At 40.7% G+C, this 20,828-nt stretch overlaps 2 protein-coding genes across 3 annotated transcripts in view; one reads left to right on the top strand and one right to left on the bottom strand.

Annotated features, from left to right (window-relative positions):
• Positions 1-19: 19 nt before the first annotated feature.
• Positions 20-8,623, top strand: Ptrh2 (peptidyl-tRNA hydrolase 2). Its single transcript, XM_060387062.1, has 2 exons — positions 20-175; positions 7,994-8,623. Exon 2 carries the CDS (start codon positions 7,994-7,996, stop codon positions 8,537-8,539), a length of 546 nt encoding a protein of 181 aa, XP_060243045.1. The 5' UTR covers positions 20-175; the 3' UTR covers positions 8,540-8,623.
• Positions 8,624-12,475: 3,852 nt separating this feature from the next.
• The window catches only part of Cltc (clathrin heavy chain), a 62,432-nt gene continuing 54,079 nt past the window's right edge, over positions 12,476-20,828 (bottom strand). The window contains exons 29-33 of one of the 2 annotated variants that reach the window (XM_060387058.1): positions 20,513-20,683; positions 20,079-20,300; positions 18,936-18,956; positions 15,115-15,190; positions 12,476-13,529 (exon numbers count right to left, since the gene is read on the bottom strand). In XM_060387058.1, the coding sequence (XP_060243041.1) occupies positions 13,405-13,529; positions 15,115-15,190; positions 18,936-18,956; positions 20,079-20,300; positions 20,513-20,683 (615 nt within the window). In that variant the 3' untranslated portion in view covers positions 12,476-13,404. The remainder of the gene's footprint in view (positions 13,530-15,114; positions 15,191-18,935; positions 18,957-20,078; positions 20,301-20,512; positions 20,684-20,828) is intronic. The other variant, XM_021626636.2, reaches the window with a different exon arrangement.

Here is a 20,828-nt window from a genome sequence, read left to right as displayed (position 1 = left end):
TTCCGCTTTATCAGTTCGGGCTCTATGGTTTGACAAGAGGAAGGATGACTGTGCTTCGTACTTCCTGATCCGGAACTAGTTTTTCAGAAAACCCGGAAGAAGTAGGTGGCGCGCGCGAAGCGTGTTCCTTGTTCAGGAGCGGAGAACCGCAAGGCGTGAGCGGGTAGTGCTTCAGGTAAGTCTCGGCTACTTCCAGGAACCTGGAGAGGAGTGTAGCTCTTTCTGTCTCTACCGAAGCTTATCTTACCATCTTATCCCACGATCCGCCCTCTTTCAGCTACTTCATAAACAGTCTTCCGCCCCGTGGCCACTGAATGGCTTGCAAACCTTCCTTTAGAAGAAGAAACCAAGATGCTTGGAAGGGCTAGAACCCAGAATTTTAGTCTCTAGCAGCGCCTCACTTAGTTAAGCGTTGATAAGCTGTCGTAGTGTGAAAATGGGAGAACAGCCCTCACAACTATAAATACTAAATATACGTTTCAGAATTGTTGAGCCCAGCTTCAAAGGGAAATAATTCTAAGGATGGATTGACAAGTATTTTTATTTATTGTTATTGTGGTTCATGTACGTTGTGCATGGAAGGCAAGCTCTACCACTAAGCTATTGTTAATCATAGATTGAAGGACAAAGACCACTGATCCAAATCATGGCCACCTTAATTAAAGCAAGCTTCTTTGCGGGGGTGTGAGGGGTTCGAGACAGGGTTTCTTTTTGTAGCCTTGACTGTCCTGGACTCGCTTTGTGGAGAGGCTGGCCTTGAACTCACAGATCCGCCTGCCTTTCCCTCCCCGAGCGCTGGGATTACAGGCTTGCGCTACCTAAAGCAAGTTTTGCTTTTATTCGTATACACGGTCTGTCTCTCACTAAAGGCGGGGTTCAAGAGATCAGGATGAACATGGGGAAGATAAAGAGTTTTTATATCGCAGGAAAGGAGGGTTTCCAAATGAAAAACAAGACATGGCTGCGAGGTGATCATTAATACCCTTTTGAAACAAAGGCATGGTTGCAGTTTCCTGGAACAGGCAGTTCAGAACCATTCGTAGTTAAGGTTAGAGGTAGGGTGTAGCCCAATCCTTGAGAAACAAATTTAATCATAAACACTGTAAGATAGCTTTCAAGCCTAAGGTGGAGGCAGGCTGGTTTATCACTGTACCTCAGAGTCTTGCCAAGTTGCCCAGTCTGGTTAAACTCTGGGTTTGGTGACCAGCAAAAAGAACTCATTGAAAATAATTATAAAGAATACTTGAAAGATCTAAGTGTTGAAATCTGGCAGAAACCGGAGGCCATCATTTAGAACCTAAGCATCCTGAACACAGAGATCCACCTGCCTCTGTCTCCTGAGCGCTGGGATTAGAGGTATACGCCACCACGGCCTGACCCTTAATAGCTTCTGGTTTTTTATTGCCAAATTATAATTCCATCCAAGACACCTACTGTCCAGAGAGAGGGTGGTGAGAGAGAATGAGGAAAAAAGTTTCTTGGCAGCCACCTTTACTTTTAAGATGTAACTTGAGAATGACCAAAATGATCTGTGAAACTAATGCCAAGCAGTTGTGACCCTCCCTTGAGGAACCCAGATCTGAGCTTGGAATGTCTTGCTTTTTTTCTACTCTCATTTGAGCACATGCCCACACTTGGTTAGGTCTTAGGGTAAGAAGTTGTGTTTATCTTTCTCAGTGTCTCTCTTTCTTCTAACCCTGAGCTTAAAGTCTATATTTAAGAAAAATTTTCTGTGTTGAAACCACAAATCCTGATTTTGCTTGAGTTGAGGTACCTAAAAGAAGGCACTTCTGAGAGTGACAGTGTGGAGCAGCTGTTCCCTCACCACTGACAGCCTGACAGACTTTATTGCCTGTTAACTCTAGCTAGAAGCAGAAGTCATCTTTGTTTTGAGAGATCTATCGTGGGGCCTTGCAACAGTGCCTGGTGCACAGTGAATCTTCAGAGAATACTGATTGGTTGATTGGAGAAGACTGGAAACGCCTATAGACAAGTGTTGTCCCAGTGTGGTTTCATTCCCCCAAGCCCTTCTTTGGGATAGCATTACTTTCTTGTAGTTCATACCTGGCCCCCAAAGCACACGAGGCTATTACAAAGATCTTACAGCTTTCTTAGGTGATGACAACTGGGAGATGCCCTTTCTCCCTGTTTGATAGTGTGATCACTAGCCACTTTGGGGTTGTTGAATGATTGAGCACTTGAATTATGGCTTAACATAACCGTAGAACATAAGTTGAATGTACCTAATTCTATGGCACTAACGGCTACCGTGTGGACAGCATGGATGCAGACAGAGAGAGGGGCAACCCTGTACAGGTACGCAGCAGGTGGTTTGGCTCGGGAGACTGTAAACTGTCAGGTAAGATGAGCATTGGGTGAAAGTTGGGTTAAGTAATTCAGAGGGCGGTTTAAAGTTTTAAAAGTCACCAGAGAGTGGTGCACAAAACTCAAGTCTGAAACCCAGAGAGAAACAATCGTGATAGCAGTGGCAAATGTGTGGCTCTTTAGCACTTTCGATAGAGTGGGCACCAATACAGAGCTTAGGAGAAGCAGGTAATTGAGGTTGGAAGTAATAGAGGGAAATTGTTTTGGTGGGCCAGAGATTTTAAAAAGGTTCTTTTTGTTTTGTTTTGAGGTTGAAAAATGAAAAGAACCTGTGGAGTAGATGATTGTGTAGAGCGAGGCTCAGGAGGTTATCTGGAGCAAGGGGCCTGATGAAACACGCTTGCTGAGGCCGGCTAATTAGAAGCCCCGAGAAGAGGGTTTTGTGTACATAGTTATTTTACTCTGCTGTTAAAGGCACTGTCAGAGACTGAGTACTGTTGAGCCCTGAGTGTATTGGTGCCTTTCTAGTGAGGATGCAGAAACAGACTGCGGCGATGCCTTTTAGAGTTCAGTGATGGCTGATTGTGGTGACACGAGGTTAGAGCAGCCTAAGTTTATTAGTGCCCTCTTCACAGTGTGAGACCTAAGCAGGAAACTTGGGACTCTGCAATTTTCACTGTTCTCTCTTTTCCCTGATTGTCACTGATGTATGTTTTTATAAACGAGATTTAGCAGCTTTTTATAATGGCTGCTAGGTCTTTTAGATCAACCACATCTTCTCTGGTTGATCCTCATTTTCTCATCTTTAAAAATTAAAATTACAGCTTCCTTTTAATGTTCAGAACAACAGTAAATATCCACCTAAAAAACTGATGGAAGATTCGTGAGCTTATTTGGGAATGAACATTGATCTGGAGACATGAATACCTTCCTGGTAATTGTAGAAGGATTAAAGGATGTTGAGTCAGCTGTGGCTGAGGACGCTGTTGAGCCTAGCAATCGGGAAACTGAGGCAGGACAATCATTGCAAGGCCTCAAACTTCCAGTCCTCCTGCCTCCACCTCCTGAGCACTGGTCAACTTCGTGGGCCACTGTGCAGAGGACAAGGAATGATTTTTAAAGGCTCAGTGAAGAGAGGACATGAACTGATTTGAACTAATCCTTGGCTATAAGGATCAGTAACAAGGCTTGGGCAGGCACTTACTGAGCAGCTGTGCCTACGAAAGTAGTTCTCTGTGAGTGGTTTTCATTCTGGCAGTCTTTGTCGTAGTCAGTCATGAGATCCTCTTATTCATAACCTCCTAGCTTTATTCCTTGTTAGGTGGACCCTGACAAAAGCAATATGATTTTATTTATGTAATTCTTGAAACAGGATCTCTGTGTAGCCCTGGCTGTCTTGAAAACTGCTATGTAGATCAGTCTGGCTTCTGTCTTCCAAGTGCTAGAGTTAAAGGCATATACTACTCCACCTGGCTGTGAATCCATTTTAATTGACAACTTTATAGGTAAAGATTATAGTATATTATCCGTCTTGTAATAGACACTATGTAGAGAGGTTAACTTGCCCCAGATTTGCTATATGGAATATTTGCTTATTTTACAACCTAGAAATTGTAAGGACTCCTAATTGTATCTGGTGGACAGCTACCAAACATTTGTTGTATTGGACTTCTCTTGGCCTTAGTTTCTCTGTTTCCCTACCCCTCTTTTTGGATGTTGAATGCTTTATTCATTAAAATCTGCATAAAATGTGTCCCTTGAAAAGAGTTGTGGAGAGGGAGCTAGGTTTGCAGGCACACACCTGGAATCCCAGCTACTGAGAAGGCTGGGGCAAAAAGATCATGATCATGTTCAAGAGTAGGCTAGGCAATCTAGGAAGATGCCTCAGACTGGCAGGAGGAGGCTCAGAGTCCTTGTCTAAACATGCAGGAGGCTCGAGAGAAGTGGTTTTCAACCGGTAGGCCATGACCCCCTCACAGTGTAGTACATCAGATTTTTATATTATGTTTCATAACAGTAGCAAAATTACGGTTATGAGGTAGAAACCAAGTAATTTTATGGTTGGGTTGCTACAACATGAACTATATTAAGGGGTGAAAGCATTAGGAAAATTGAGAACCACTGCTCTAGAGTCTAGCAAGAAAAGGGTGTCGGTGAAGCCTCAGTAGGTAAAGACACTTGTCCCCAAGCCTGACAACTTCAATTCAGTTCCTAGGACCCCTGTGGTGGAAGAAGAGGTGTCCTGATTCCCCACCCCCACCCCCACACACATCACAGCTCTCAAGCATTCCAATTCCTTTCCATCTTCATGTCCGCGCCCTTTTCTGTCTGCCATGGACACCTGTGAGTCCTAGACTTGGTGTGAATCCTGCTTGAGAAACCTGTCCAGTTGCACTCCCAGGCCTAAATACTTCACAGTTCTATTACACATGCTCTTCATTCACCTTAATACTGTCCAAACCCTTGTGATGATTTTTTATATCTGATTCATTTTTCATTTAAAAAAAAAAAGAGGCATCCCTTTTTAGTTTCTGCTTCAGTCATTATAGATTTATACTCTGGCTAAGTTGTGTGTGTTTTTTATATCCATATTTCTGTATCTCTCTTTTTCTCTGATTTTCCTAGCTAATCTCATAGAATAGTCAGGCTTTTACCTAATCATCTGCGTTTATTTCAGTCCTCTGAAAGGTCCATGCTTTTAACCAAGTCTAATCCAGACAGCCATCGTTTAATGCTTTCTCTTTTTCAGGAACTCCGAGCATCATTACATCTTTCTTAGAATTCCAGTATCACCAACCCTATATGGTTGTATCCCTGAGAAAATAGTCATGCTTTAAATAATCCTGTATCCAGATCAGAGGCTTTGTATTATGAAATGATCTCTCATTTTGGGAGTTAACACAACGTCACATAATCATGAATAATCAAAGCACGCAAACCAACTCTTACACACTTGTAATTACCAACTCACTTGGGTTTAAGTAGATAGCTGAACCATCTAAAGTTTGTACTATAAACCTTGTCCTGGTTTTGAGCTACATAGTTCATGTGCCCACCTGATCTATAAATGAGCTTTATGGTTTGTAGCTGTTGAGTGACTAAGAACTATAATTGAAGACCTGGTAGAATATTTGTCTGGCATGCATGACATACTGGGTTTGACCCCCCAGCATCACATAAATTGATTCGTGGTGCCATGTGTCTGGGAGAAAGGAAGATAAGAATTTTGGTCAGCTTTGGCTTCCTGGGGAGTTCAGAGTTGCCTGAGCTATGGAAGACCCACTTTCAAAAGCCGCAACAACAACAAACAAACAAGCTGTAATTGAAGGAGCCAGATGTGGTGGGACATTCCGTAGTCCCATTCCCAGGGAGGCCAGGGATGAGGCAAGAGAATTAGAAGTATGAAGCCTTGGGTGGATGACACCTAAATGAACATCGGTACAAAGTCCCAATTTATTTCTAATATCAGAGATCAGACCTCTACTCTTGCCTGATGTGTCTAAAACAAAAAGGGGGAACTGTAGAGAGCTGCGGAATGCTGTGCCTTAAAGATGGAGCTGGTTTCCGCCTTCCACCTTCCCGATGGTGAGTGCTCTGTCACGAACAATTCCACATTTGGCTAAGGCTGAGGATCTGGCTTGCTTCCATGTATGTGGACCTATCTGCATTGCCCACGTGGCACGCCTGGGTTGGCTACCCAGAGGCTATTTAAGCTGTGGGCTGGCTTTCCCCAGGGTCCGAGGATTGTTCAAGGTTCCTGAATAAACTGCATTGAAAAAAAAAAAAAAGAAGTATGAAGCCAGCCTAGGTTAAGTAATGAGACCCTGCCTCATTCTGTACTCAACCAATCATTGCTTAACTCAGTATTCCTCAGACCAGTTCCTATAGGGCTACAATCTAGAGGAGGTTAAATGTTATACCTGATACATACTTGTTTGTCAATAAGTTTTAGTTGCTTCTACAGCCTGTTGCCAGGCTTGCGATCCCAGCTATTTGGGAGGGAGAGGTAGAAAGATCAGAAATTCAAAGCTAGCCTGGACAACCTCGTCCGATCCAAGCTTCAAATTAAAAGGTAAAAGGAAAGCTGGCCCTACATCTTGGTGGGAGAACACTTGGCCTAGCCTGTGTGAGGTCCTGGATAGATCGCCATTGCCTCCAAAAAATTTACTTGCTTCTGTAATGTAAAGTGCCTCGGCTTGCTAGAATCCTGCTTGACCTGACTCCTTGCACTTTGGCTACCTGTGCTGGAAATGCCAATGATATGGATATATTAGCTAACAACAAGCCCAAAGAGGCTGAGGCAGGAGATCACACAAGTGTGAATGTCCTGGTACGTGAATTGTATCTTTCTGTTTTGTTCTTTTTGTGGTCAGGGTTTCTCAGGGTATAGACCAAGCTGGCCTTGATCTCAGAAATCCTCCTGCCTCTGCCTAAGAGTAAGGGTGTGTGCTGCTGTCCAGCTGTGAATCATATCCTTTTTTTTTTTTTTTTTTTTTTTTGGCTCCCCTTCCTCCCCTAGACAGGGTTTCTCTGTGTAACAGCACTGGCTGTTCTGGGCTTACTTTGTGGAGCAGGTTGGCCTCGAACTCACAGAGATCCATCTGCCTCTGCCTTCCAAGTGCTGGGATTAGAGGCGTGCCATGCCTGGCTCTGAATTATATCTTAATTTATACTGCTATACTATCCTCAACTGAAAAATCTTAGGTACTTTATCAATCTGTAATACTTAGCATATGTTAACATGGCTTTATTTTATGTAGAATAAAGGGGAAATTTATGATAAAATACATGTTTCCATCTATTCCACTTGGGCTGGACATTGCCTCGAATCCAGGGTGTCATTTAAGTACTGGTGGCTTCGTGCATATAGGTGCTTGAGGAAGAAACTGAGGGTTGTTTGCACCGACATATAGGAATCCAAGCCAAGCTTGTTGTTCATTCCTGTAATCCCAGCATTTGGAAAGTTGAGAGCAGAGGACTGTGCAAGCGCAAAGCCTGTGTTCCAGGGCCTGGTAGACTGTAGAGGGGAACCCTGTGGAGGGAAGGGAAGAAAGGCAGGCATTCAGTGCCTCTAGGATAGTTACACTTCTGAAAAACTCACTGAATTTAAGAGTTCTACTTCAAATAGTTTGTGTTCAGATACTACATGAAGTTGGTTTAGGATCTTGGGTAAGTTTTCTGTCCATGCTTATTTCTAGTGTTGCAGCTCTGCGTATAGCATCTTGACCCATGGCCTAGTGTTACCTTTTACAGGCTTACTATGACAGTGAGAATCCACACTCTATTATGTAGACACAAATTTACACTGCTTTCCAGAAAGAGATGGAGTTTGTTATTTTTTATTGCTTTGGGTTCTGGCATACTGGCCAAGCTATCATTTCCTTTTCCACACAATTTAAGGAAGAATGAATAGTACAGTAGGGTTTTTAACGGACAAGATTCTGCTGATTGATTGTTGAAAATGACCAAAACTATTTTGTATAGGTTTTTGAATCGACTAGTACTTGGGGATGGATGGAAACAGGGTCCAGGCTTATGATTCAGAATGTATCTTGCCTTTTTCTGCATGGCTTAATGTGGTTCTAAAATACTACTTGCTTTGTAGGTGATTTACTGGAATAGCTTGAAACTTCAATTCTAAGTAATAACTTTTTTCTTTTCTCTTAAGATGCTCTCCAAGTTTTTGGTTATGGAGTATTTGGCTCATCCTGGTACCCTCAGCTTGGCTGCTGGCGTTGCTTGTGGCATGTGCCTAGGCTGGGGCCTCCGGAGCCACCTTGGGATGTTCCCCCAGAACTCAACAGTTGAGACAAATAGAGACACTGAGTTGGGAACTGAAGCAAGCATCTTGGGAGAGAGTGGGGAATACAAAATGATTCTTGTGGTTCGAACTGACTTAAAGATGGGGAAAGGGAAGGTCGCTGCCCAGTGTGCTCATGCTGCTGTTTCTGCCTACAAGCAGATCCAAAGGAGAAACCCTCAAGTGCTCAAAGAGTGGGAGTACTGTGGCCAGCCCAAAGTGGTGGTCAAAGCCCCAGATGAAAACACCCTCATTGAATTACTCACCCGTGCGAAAGCGTTGGGACTGACTGTAAGTTTAATCCAAGATGCTGGACGTACTCAGATTGAGCCAGGCTCCCGAACTGTCCTGGGAATTGGGCCAGGACCAGTAGAACTAATTGATGAAGTTACCGGCCACCTAAAACTGTACTAGATGAGCTTTTGCGTGGTGATTCTGTCTGAAGAGTATGAAGCCTGTCAGTACCAATAAAAGCTTAATTCTTGTCCCACTTTAAAATCTGTTCCATGTTCTTCTACTGTGTACTGGACCACTAATAGCTGAGCTTAAAATGCTGTTGAGGGGCTGGAGAGATGCCTCAGTGCTCTTGTAGAGGACCCTGGCTCAGTTCCCAGTGTCTGGATAGCAATTCACAACCAGAACACCTTCTCTTCAACTCGGTCACCAGGTGCACACAGCACACAAATATACATGCATGTAGAAACCTCATAAATCTAAAAAACACATTGGCTAAATGCTCTTGTGGAGTGATGGGCACTAAAAGAAATCAAAAGTGAGAAATGCTCCTGCTGACATTGGGTAAAAAGGAAACCATGTATAATTAGATCCCTATGTGTTGATTATTCTTCATTGGACCAGGATCAATGCTGGTCCTTGCCTTTTTGTTTGCGACATCATACTGCAGTTTTCCCCTGCTGCTACTTTTTTTTAATTGACGTGCCACTGCATAGACCCATTGTGAAAATTTGATTTAGGTTTTAACTAGTTGGATGTTTTGAGATGGTCTCACACTGTAGCTCAGGCTAATCTTGAACGTGTGGCATTTCTCCTGCGTTGACCTCCCAAGTGTTGGGATTGGAGGCATGAATGAGCTGTCATACAGACCCAGCTTCTTTCTAAATTAATTTCTGTTTTAAAGTTGCTATGTGGCAAAATTTGATGCTCGTTTCTCCTGACCAACTTGGGCTAACATACTTCACAGTTCGAATTGATAAGCTATTAAAAATTCCTTTACTTCAACAGTGAAACTAGTTAAGTTTGTGAAGTGAACTTTATTGACTAAAGGACTGTAGTTGCACCCAGCTAGTCTCTCCTGAAAATTTTTAGGAACTAAATAATTTTATTATTTAAGGGTACTTTTTCTCACTGTATTCCTGACTAGCCTGGAACTTGCTATGTTAAACAGGCTGATCTCAAACTCCTCCTCTGCCTCCCACGCTGGGATTAAAAGCATGCACTAGCATGCCTGACTATATAAAGCTTTTTTGACAGTCTTGCTAGAATCTATTTTTCTTGATATCTCCAAAAGATTGACAGGGATTCCTAAGTTCATTATATCCTTTAAAACTAATTATATCAAGGAGTGTAAGGTCCTAAGTGGAAACTAGGCAGTATCCAAGTTAGAATGCTCGGTACATTTTATCATACAGAAGCATAGATGGTACAGGAGCAATCACAACACTGAATGATGCCATGGTAGCAACAGTTTCTAAACAAACAGAATGTTTGTACAGGGTCAAAAGTGATGCAACCACATGTAACTGAGTTGCACTCAATCTTAAGTACATGATTATGACAAGTGCAGACAAGTGGTCCCACACTGAAAGACTGGATTCCCAGCAGGATGGCTGGAGTCGCTGATTCAAGGGCTTGTAATAAGCAAGGGCGTACTTACAAGGACATGGTGAAAATTGTTAATTCTGTAACAAATCATTTTTCTGGCTCACCTATTCTTGATAGATACTTCCTAGGACTCTTACGGAGTAGTTCTCAAAAGCGGCTCTGCAGAGCCCAAGGAGTCTCTATGTAACTCTTAGCTGGAATGAAAGGCATTTTCTTTAGTGTTCCCACTGATGAGCTATTTGAACAAGTCCTTCATTGCCCCCACGTTCACAGTAAAGGTTCACTTGAACTGATGAAGCAGTTACAAAGAGCAGTATTTTTTTTTCCAGCCTCTGTAGGGAGGGTCTCTGGGAACTGAAGGCTACGAAGTAGGGAGTCTTCTCAGGGAAGTCCTCCCTGCAGGGTTGCCCGTGCTCCTGCCGATGGCCCAGCATGCACTCACACAAGATCAGCATCGATTGTCCTCACTGTAGTCTTACGAAAAAGAATAACTTGGGAGGGAGATGAATGGGGTTGAGGTGCTAGGCTTACATTACATTGTATATGTGTATAGAATTCTCAATGAATAAAAAATAAAAAGCATTTTTTAACCCATGACTATTTGCATTACTGTCTGGTTGTCTAAAAGGCTGGTGTCACATACCTGTGAACTCAGTTAATCTCATGGGACATCTCTGTAAGAACAGAAACAAGAGGCTGGAGGGATGACTCTGCAGTTAAAAATCTTACAAAGAACCCATGTTTGGCTTCTGACTTATGACTACCTGCTTCAGAGCTAGTCTCAACATTCATTAGTGTACCTACATAGAGAAGCACTACATGTATAATTAAAAGTAAAACCTTCAGCAAATGAAATTAGGGTTCAGTGGGTAAAGGCTGATAAGGCTGATAATCCAAGTTTGATCCCTAAAGGCTGTAAAAAAGTGGAAGGTGTCACACGTGCCCACCCTGCCCACACACTTAACAACCAACCACTTAACCCTAAAACCAGGCAGGTTTGGTGGCTCACTACTGCAATCCCAGCACTCTGAAGGCTGAGACCAGAGGATTTCTGCGAGTTGCAGGTCTTAACAATGAGATTCTTGTCGAGGACAGAAAGGGAGTCTTAACTGCCCAAACCTGAGCATTTGGTATACATTTCCTCAAAAACAAAATGTGCCAGCCATTTCAAGGAAAACCCAACTGAAAGAGTTTGAAGACCTTTTCAAGTTCTCCCCTAGCCTTCTACAAATATCAGTGTTTAGGGGCTACAGCATTTGCTATGTACAAAGTGCTTGAATTGAGCCAAGAAAACAAAACAAAAAAGAACCCAACAAACTGTAGTGCTGGGAATTGAGCCTCAGGCAAGGGCTCCTCTGTTCTATATAGCAAATGCATGTTTTCTGCATCAATATATAGTTCTTGTATTTTTGTTTTGTGTCACTAGATCAGATAGCTTTTCACATGACCCTCCAATTAATCCCCCTGACCCCATTTTCTCTTGGCTTAAGCAATAGTTTTATAGTAACTATCTGGTAAATTATTTTGCGTTTCTTAATCTAGAACCTACCCAGTGATGAACTCAAGAGTAATGTTAGTGAAGATAGCTTATTACCATTTGCCCTCCCATTTTAGTACACACATCACAGCCCAATCTTTGACTGAGCATTTTGTGATTTAAAAATAATCTGACAGGTGGTCCATACTTATAATTCCCATATGCAGGAGGCTGAAGAAAAAGGATCTCAAGCCTGGATTATACACAAGAGGCCCTGAATCAAAAAACCAACAGGCTAGAGAGAATGGAGCAATGGTTTCCTTGATCCTCAGGCGCATATATAATGCATAGACATCAAGGCAAAGCACCCATATGTGTAAAATGATAATCTTGGAATAAATTCTGCAAGGCACTTACTTAGTCTGTGGGGAGGGAAACAAGCCCTGCAGCTGACTGGCTGGCACATCACCGTGGTTTTGTTCCTTGTGTTGCCCAATAAGGATGGTTTTAAGTAGCAACTGCATCACAGGAGATGATGGGGTGGGTAAGGAGAGATCCCCAAGGACACAGTAACAGTATAATACAGCTGGTGAGATGGCTCTGTGTTTTAAGAGCTGAGTGCTTTTCCAGAGGGCCCAGGTTCAATTCCCAGCCAGCACAGGGTAGCTTAACTACTGTCCCAAGGCATCTGAGCCCCTCACTAAATGCAGTATTATCAGCCATGGCAAATTTGGTACCTTTTAAGTCCATAAGAAATACCATGCTAACTACTTTTAAAAATATACCTTTATTTCAAGTCAATGTAACACCTATGAGTTACTTAGATGAAATTCTTAAAACCCTGGAGTACCATTTGGTTAAAATATTGGAAACATGAGAAGGAGCCCACTGTTTAGTAACGGTTTCTAGGACTACCACGTATACTTTCTTATCTATAGGAATGCAAATGGCATAATGCATGTCTTTTTAATCATTTTCCTTCCTGTAATGCTCCAGCAGTATTTAGTATGAAACTATGAAAACCACCACTATTCTGGTTTGAGAAGTATTTAATTAAAACTGCAATTCTACATGTTATTTCCACAGTCCAGTAATTTATTTTAAGTTGGAGTAATTTCAAATTCCACAAACAAAACTGAAGAACAGCAATATTTTGTTTGAATTCTTTCTTCTGTACACTCAGTGATCTAAAACACCACAATATCCAACATACACAAACCTCAGGGAAGGGTTAGTAAATACACACGTGTGGAATCATGGTGCTCCGTGTTCCTGAATGGAATGGTCCCACAGAAAAAGCACAGGATACAGCACAACATGAGGGCACCTGTTACACATCAAGTGAGCAAAACACACTAGCATTTCTATATGTATAATGGGGAAACCTGCATAGGTTAAAGGGCCTTTTATACTCATTTTAAAATCAGGCAAATTGTCTGTATGCATTTTTCAAATAATTTGGGGAACGCTGTGATCCAATGTAGCATATGCTGATTAGTGTTGTCTTTGTTGGCAATGACAGTCTTGCATGGCCACATACCAGTCTTTTCACTTTAGCTTTTGAGTAAAAGAGATTTAAATGCATTTAGACAATACATATTGGAAGCTGTTTACATACACTAAATTTAAGAGATTCAATATTAGAGTTTGTTTCTTTAAACACTACAGAGTGCAAATCAGGTTCTTCACAATAGATTGAATAGTAAGCAGTTCTTCCAAGAATGAGGGGGAGAAAAGCCCACATGAATACTATTCCCCTTTGAAAAGAAGTTCTAGTGATGCGGAATGTGAAAATAAGGTTTTAACATAGGCGATCCAAGTCTATAGTTAGAAACAAAAACGTAGTCCTTCATGAGATAAAGGTTACAAGAACACGTTGCCTGTTTCCCCATTTATAACTGAGAAGTGGGTAGACGATGCTTCAGTACGAAAATAGGGGGCTACGGGACCAGCGTCCATCTCACATGCTGTACCCGAAGCCAGGCTGTGGCTGCCCGTATGGTGGTGCAGTGTAACCATAACCAAAAGGTGCCTGGGGAGGGACTGCCACACTGGGTCCTGCTGTCAGCATCAGCTGGGGCTGACCTACAAGGAAGAGGAGATCTGTTAGCACCCAGGTTTAGTGCTATCATCATGCTCACTCTAGCAGCGCAATCACAATTTACTGAGTAAGTTGTGTAGAGGCATTTCTGACTGTCCCAATTTGGAATACAGTCTTGCCCTGAGAAAGGTTTCCTGTCTTAAGAAAAGCCAACGGTGCAGGACTGAGGGCCACAACATCCTATATTTAAAGCAGTAACACATGCATATTTGACATCATCAGGCCATACATCTGCCAACAAGCCTATCACATAATATACAATACATTTAGTGTCTAAAATTTTAGCACAGAAAAACCTGACAAGTTGTTAAAGTTAATTTAAATCTCTGATTCTAAACATCTGAATGGTAATGAAACCTAATATGGTTCTAGCAAAGAATCCAGCGCTAATTTAGAGACAGCAATAGAAAAGACACATTCAAATATGCACTAGATATGCAATGCATTAGGTATGAAAAACACGAGAACGTATATACCTTCTATCAAATACTTGCTGATGAAGCTGAAATAGTTGTTGACCACATAAAGAAAACATGACATGTAAAGAGCTTTTAGAGAGAGAGAAACACAATACCTCCCTAGCCCGGCAAATCATTTCCCACTAGAATGCAAGCTACCGTTCTCCCAGCACAACTGACTTCCTGTTTTCCCCTTGTAGCACAACCAAAATTGTATTTGGTGAGCAAGTGTTGGGGGCTTTTTGGAAACTTGTTACCAAAGAATCACCTCTGGACTTTCTTAAAAATTCTAACCCGATTTCAACCACCTACTTAAAACTCCACAAAGGGCCAGCAGTCCATGGACGCCTACTAAAAAAACACAGCCCTTTTTCTTTTACCTATTTCAAATTTGTCAAACCTCATGTAGTATTTTAGGTCTACCTACTCCTTCACCAAAACTACCCTATCCCCTAAATTCCTCCAAACAGCTTATCTGCAATAACAACAACAATCATTATAATAAAGATTTCTATAATGTCATTTTCTTAGTTGCCTGCGACAAATTTCTTATTTCCTTCCAAAGAACACCTGGTTATAAAACTTTTAATCATACTCCTCAAATGCAATGTTCACCAAGTATGAACACAAAGGATAAGTAACCCACACACTGCTAGTAAAGCAGTCAAACTGCTTTAAATAATTACTTGAGGGTCTGGATGCTCTATCTCTTGGAAAGTTCTTGAATGGAAACTCAACCCCCATTCTTTGTCCTAGTTAGATTTAAAGTTAAGATGTATTCTTTATGCAAAGCACACTGAAGATAGCCTTGCTATACTTGTTCTTCCAAAAACTGAATTCATTGTTATTTCTTTCTTAATGACTTTAGATAAGTCTTCAGTCAGGCAACAGAAAAGCCGAGGCCATTTCTAATAACTATCTTTGAAACACTCTGTGCAAGGGCGATTATCAGAAGGGATACCATCAAAATGAGTTTAAAGGGTCCTCTGGAGAAAATGCTAATATTTGGGAGACCTATTCCTTACTTAGCAAACATTTTGCCCCTTTCAAGGCTTGCCACATTTAACAATCTAATATACCCTCTGAGCTTAATTAAAAAGAGACAGATTACCATAAACAATGGGCTGTGTCTCTGTAGCTTGTTCTTCCTCTTTTCTCAGTGACTCCGAAGCATCTAATTTATCCACCTAGAGAAAAACAAGTCACATTAGAACCTCAAAAGCATTACAAACTTAGGTTTATGGCAGAGAGTGGAAAAGCCTTAGTATGTTAAATTCTGTCAAAATAAAAGAGACTGGCAAGAACATTCTCAGGCCCCCTCAAATTCAATGGCAATATTCATACTTCAGTCATAGTGTTTTTCAGCACTGTCATTATAAACCCTCAGGAAGGAGGTATTTATAAATGCCGTAACAGCTCACGCCAGGCTAAGACTGGACATGCTAGGATGCAGCCTGAGCAAGGGAGAAAGTGAGAAGAAAGCACTTTTTAAATGAAGTGTATACACTATCAGAGGTAATAAGGAATTTATGAACCATCAAGACTTCCTTTGCCAGGGGATTTAGGTTTGCAAAAAAGTGAAATGAGTCAAATGGCTAGATAAGTACTTGTGCAGGACAGGCTGCTGTGACAACTACGCACAGCCCCTGCTGAGGCTTACGTTTACAGGCTGAGACCTAAGTCTCCAGTAGCGCCATATTCAGTCCTGCTGTATAACATCACTTTCCTTGGTTGACTGAGACAAAATGCAAATACTAATGACACATGGCTGGGAGAAGTAACTAAGGTTGCCTGACTTATCCCAACTCTGAGAAGAAAGCCAAGGAAATAAATGGCTATTGTATACTAGCTAATCAAAGTGGACAATATCAGCTAATATCAGTCCAAGTGTATGAATGAAAGACAGGAGTGGTATTGCCCAGATCCTTTAAGATCTACAGGGGAACTCTGGCACACCACTTCATCAGCCCTACCGGTTCCCTATGGGGCTAACATAAAGTCTGTGACACACTAGAGAAAAACAACAGACCCTGGTATTTCAGAATTGTCTGTATCATATACTTCCAATGCCTTTACACTATACCGTATTTGTATTTTAAACTGTATTTAAAAGTTGGCATCTAAGCCAGTTTTTCTGTATGACTAAATTTCAAGTCGTGGCGCTCTTATGTGCTGTTTTCAAGGCCAAAAGTGTGCTAGGAATGTGAGTGTAGAGAGGAGCTTCATATGTTCCTTCAGAAGACAGTGGGGCTGGGCACATGTGAGCAAACATGGAGATCCATGAAAAAGTTGTAAAAACTCGATTTTTTAAAAATGCTAATGCAGTATCTGGGTTCTAGTGGAAACGTAAAATAGCACCTTTGAGTTTACATACAGGCACAGAGGGTTATTAGGACAGTAGTTTTCTAATTTTAAAAATTACATGTGTTTATTGGGGGACAAGAGATGACAAGTATGTGCCATGGTGTGCATGTGGAGATCAGGGGACAATTTGCAGAAGTCAGTTTTCTCAGTCTACCATGTGGGTTCCAGGGAGAGAATTAAGTGTCAAGCTTGGCAGCAAATGCCTGTCCCAGCTGAGACAGCTCAAGACAATGTTTTATTTTAATTGCTCCATGTAAAAAGCAATCGGGGTCTAATCTAGGCTTTTCAAAGAACTTTGGAGAAGCAAGCTTCAGTAGTCTGTCTACCCTAGGAAAATGGGTGTGCTTTGTCTTTTTTCAGGATTTGTGGGGTTTTTTCTGGGCGTCTCACTGTATCCATGGGTGGTGGTTTGCTTTTTTATAATGTTTTCTAATTTTGTAGCCTATGCAATATGTTACAAATTATCCTAATATCAAATTAAAGACTACCATGGAATGTAAGGATTATGTGAAATACCCACTATTTGGCATCCAAATTTACAATAAAAATTAATTCATTTGCAGAATTTAAAGCACAGCTATGCCATCAAGGCCACCTGGAGTTTGCTAAGCTAGCTGGTATGTGAGAATGATCTACAGAAGTTATCCAGGAAACACAGGGATGCCTGTATATAAATTAATTTCTAAGATTAAAATAAAAGAAAAAAAAAAAGAAAAAGAAACCTAAAAACCCAGCACTGCATAATACATCCCCAGACTTTCAAGGAAAAAAAAAAAATCTCAAGTGAACAGACATGTATGTAAGTTAATGTCTGATTAAATGTTGATACAGAAACACATGGGAGTCTAGAAGAGCCAGCATTATCCAAATGCCCAATCACTGATAGACAAGGAGGAAGTGGAAAAACACAAATCCCAGAGGAGAAACACCAACATAAGAAAAAGTGTTGATGTTTTTTTGTAATGGGATAGCCTCTGGCACAGGAACATCCAATTTTTGTTTAAGCCCAATTTAGATTGCACAAAAAAAAAATAAAAAAATGGGAGAAGATTTTTATGAACACAAGCTTTTGTTAAGAGTTGTAACAAAAGTTTCTGATCCTTGAGTTTAAAAAGAAATATTAGACATAAGCATGTCACTGAAATCAGTTCCATTTGTAATATTAAAAATCCACTAAAATGCAAAAGGCTTTTCCACAAAGACTGCAATATGCTGCAGAGTAAAAGTTAACATGCAGTCAGTTATTTTGGTGTATGTGTGCATGAAAAAAAGGCAAAAGTACTGAAGCAAGAAGTGAGATCTGAAGATGACTGTGCCATACAGGCTCTCAAGAAACACACACAGCCCACAGCAATGCTCTTATGTTTCATAGTATGATGTAATTGCAATGACTTATACATGCTTGATTTAAAACAACGCATAACACTACAGTTCAATTACCCATTTTTCACACACACGCTTTCTAACTGCCTTGCTTACTAGCTGCTGAAGGGTCTCACACACAATGCATTTTACTCAGGTTTGCCCTAAGTTCCAGTGGTGACTCCAGTCTGATCAACATGATCCCAAGGCATTGGCCCCACCCAAATTCATTTAAAATTTAACACTCCTTTACTTCCCAAACCCTTTCTAAACATAATTTTACACCACACATAAGTTTTAAAAGTTTGTTTCATTTATACTGGATGGAGAAAGCCACTGAAGAAAGCAGCAACCAAATGGTGCCTAAATTTGGCATTCTTGGATGATGAGCCAACTAAACATGACAGCAAATTTAGGTAGTTTCAAAGGCATGCCTTATTACAGATAGATGTTAATATTGCCTTGCTATAAACATAAATAATCCATGTTGCTTAGCAACAGTTACAGCAAGCTTGGCTCTCTCATGATTGAAAAGATTTTGGTTCCTCTTAAAAATGGATTAGCACCATGAGAACTGGACACCTGGAGAAACATGAGGAAAGTCTCTTCGGAAGCAGCTAGTATCTCTTGTATCTACTTTCAGCAAAAAAAATTAGTAAGAATCAAGAGATCAGAAACTGGATCACAGTCCTTCAATACCACAAAAACCCCAGAAAACAAACAAACAAACAAAAAGCCCCACAGAACTCCAAAAGCCTCTTACGGCATGTACATACAGATATAAATTCAACAACTGTCAGGCAAGCTCACAAAATAAAAAAGGATGTTTTAATTTATTTCAAATATTAAGAAGGTCCTACTACGGTCCAGATACCCTGACAGGGAAAAGAAATTTCCTGATAGTTTGAAATGAATATTGAAACTCACCACGCTCAGTTTTAATTAATATATTAAAGAGAGACTGTGAACCAACTACTGATTAGCCTCCTGCCCTTCCTAAAGCCTATTAGCCGATTAGTAGCAAACATCTACTAATGTCCTACAGCTCCATTATAGTTATGTTTCAAGGGACTTGCAGAGGCTTAGTGAAAATTTATTGGGGGGGGGTAAGCAGCAGCAGCAGTGTAGAAAAGGAAGGAAAAAAATCATGCAAATTCCTTAGACTTAGTCCTCCAGACTTAAAGATGGAAAAGAATCAACTTTCACCTTTTCCTTTATTGCATCAACCTGCAAAGGAATTCAGAAGGTGCAGCTTAGAAAAAAAAATCAAATTCCATATTGAGCATAAAAAGGTAGAATCAGCAACAAAGTAAGGGAGAAACATCTAACCACTAAAAAAGGGAGGAGCAGAGTGGAAGTAAAGGGCATCCGGAAGCAAAATTTAGAATCCTGTTTAACTTCAAAGCTCACTGCAGAAGAATTTATGCTGAGTCAGTGTGAAAGGAAGCAGCTTAATGCCTAGTAAAATGGACAGCACTTCGGTTAACAGCAGCCAGGTCTCAAAAGGTGGCATTATGCGTAAGAAAGAAGCTTCTCTCACCTGTGCTGAGCTGTGGCGACTGTTTTAATCACACTGAACTTACACATAAAATCTTACTCCTTTAAAAACCGTGAGAGCAACACGAGGTGTCTAGTTATGTGGTCCCCTAAAGAAAATGTCTTTCTATCCAGGGGTTGTTAGTACCGTTTCCCCCCGTTCAGTCAGGCATGCTGAAGAGATCAGAAGTGAGGCCTCACTTTTCAGCTTTTGATTTACTCAACAAAATGGATTTTTAAAACTCATTTCAATTTTCTATACATAAAGCTAGTAACTCGGGGCAAGCAAAAAAACTATTCTAACATCAAAAATAGATGCGAAAATGAACAGTAAATTTTGTAAGAGGTTTTTCATTAGTTTATTTAATGTGCATTTAGGAAACATGATTAAATGCAAAATTCCTAGAGTATTTTTAAATTAGGTACTTGATTATCAAAAATCTGTGATAATTATCGGGCTGTTAATACAATGCAGCTTCCCCATGAGAAAAAAGACATGAAGTCAGGAATCAAACAAACAAACAAAAAAAAGAAATCTATAAAAGTACACATGGAAATATGAGTCATAGGAATTAATTTTATAGTATTTCAAATATGAAAACAATTCTATTTACTACAAGAATAAAAAGCATAAACGCAGACAAAGCTTGCACTCCCTTCCTAGTCATGCCAGCTATTAGGAAAAATTCCAATAGGAACATTTTATGATCAAATAATTTACACTAGAGAAAAAAACTTGAAAAATAATATGTATGAAAAATTTTACATATCCTAAAGATTATTAGCTCTGAGCATACTTCTGAGCATCATTACCTTGGTCAAATATTCCTTCATGACCTGGATGAAGTAGGGCATGGCAAAATCCATAATGTTGTGCCTCCATGCGGTTTCCAGGACGACATCTGGCCTTAAAAGATCGTAACAGGTAAAGAGACAAGCTCCAAAGCACTCTCTTTTTTCTTCCTGCAAAAACCACTGTAGGAGTTCTTCAGCCAATTCTGTGTCTTTAGATTCAGAGGCATACTGCATTGCGTCCTATTTGGAGGAAACAATGAAGGACACAGAGGTTAACCCAACATTCAGACTTAAACCAGCCCTGAAAGTAAAGAAAAACCCACTAACTTAAAAACCACCTTTGCAAAACAGAGTTACACTGCCAATTTTCACAGCCATCAAATTAACAGCTCAATAAGATCACTTGTAAGACACCATGAGTTGCCTGAACACCCCACCCCCACTTTATCAACCTTGTAAAGGCTGTCTTTCTTGCACAGCTCTACACTCTGTTTCCAGCGATTGTTGCCTTTGAAGAGATAAGCAGCAATTCTTCTGAATTCAATGAGTTCATGTTTTTCCAAACGCTGAGCAAGTGAGATGTTGTCAAAGTTGTCATAAGCATCTATTGATGTTCGCAGAGCCTTGAGAGACAAAATCATTCAGAAGTCAACTAGAGGCTTTCAGTTTAACTCTTATGTTCCAGAATTCATTTTGATGGGAGGTAGCATGACATGTAACAACATAGATTCAAACATCAAACTACAAAAGTTTGTAACTTGTGTTCGG

Source organism: Meriones unguiculatus, chromosome 7 (assembly GCF_030254825.1).
Source record: "Meriones unguiculatus strain TT.TT164.6M chromosome 7, Bangor_MerUng_6.1, whole genome shotgun sequence".
Lineage (NCBI taxonomy): Eukaryota > Metazoa > Chordata > Mammalia > Rodentia > Muridae > Meriones > Meriones unguiculatus.
This window is presented reverse-complemented; position numbering and strand designations above follow the sequence as displayed.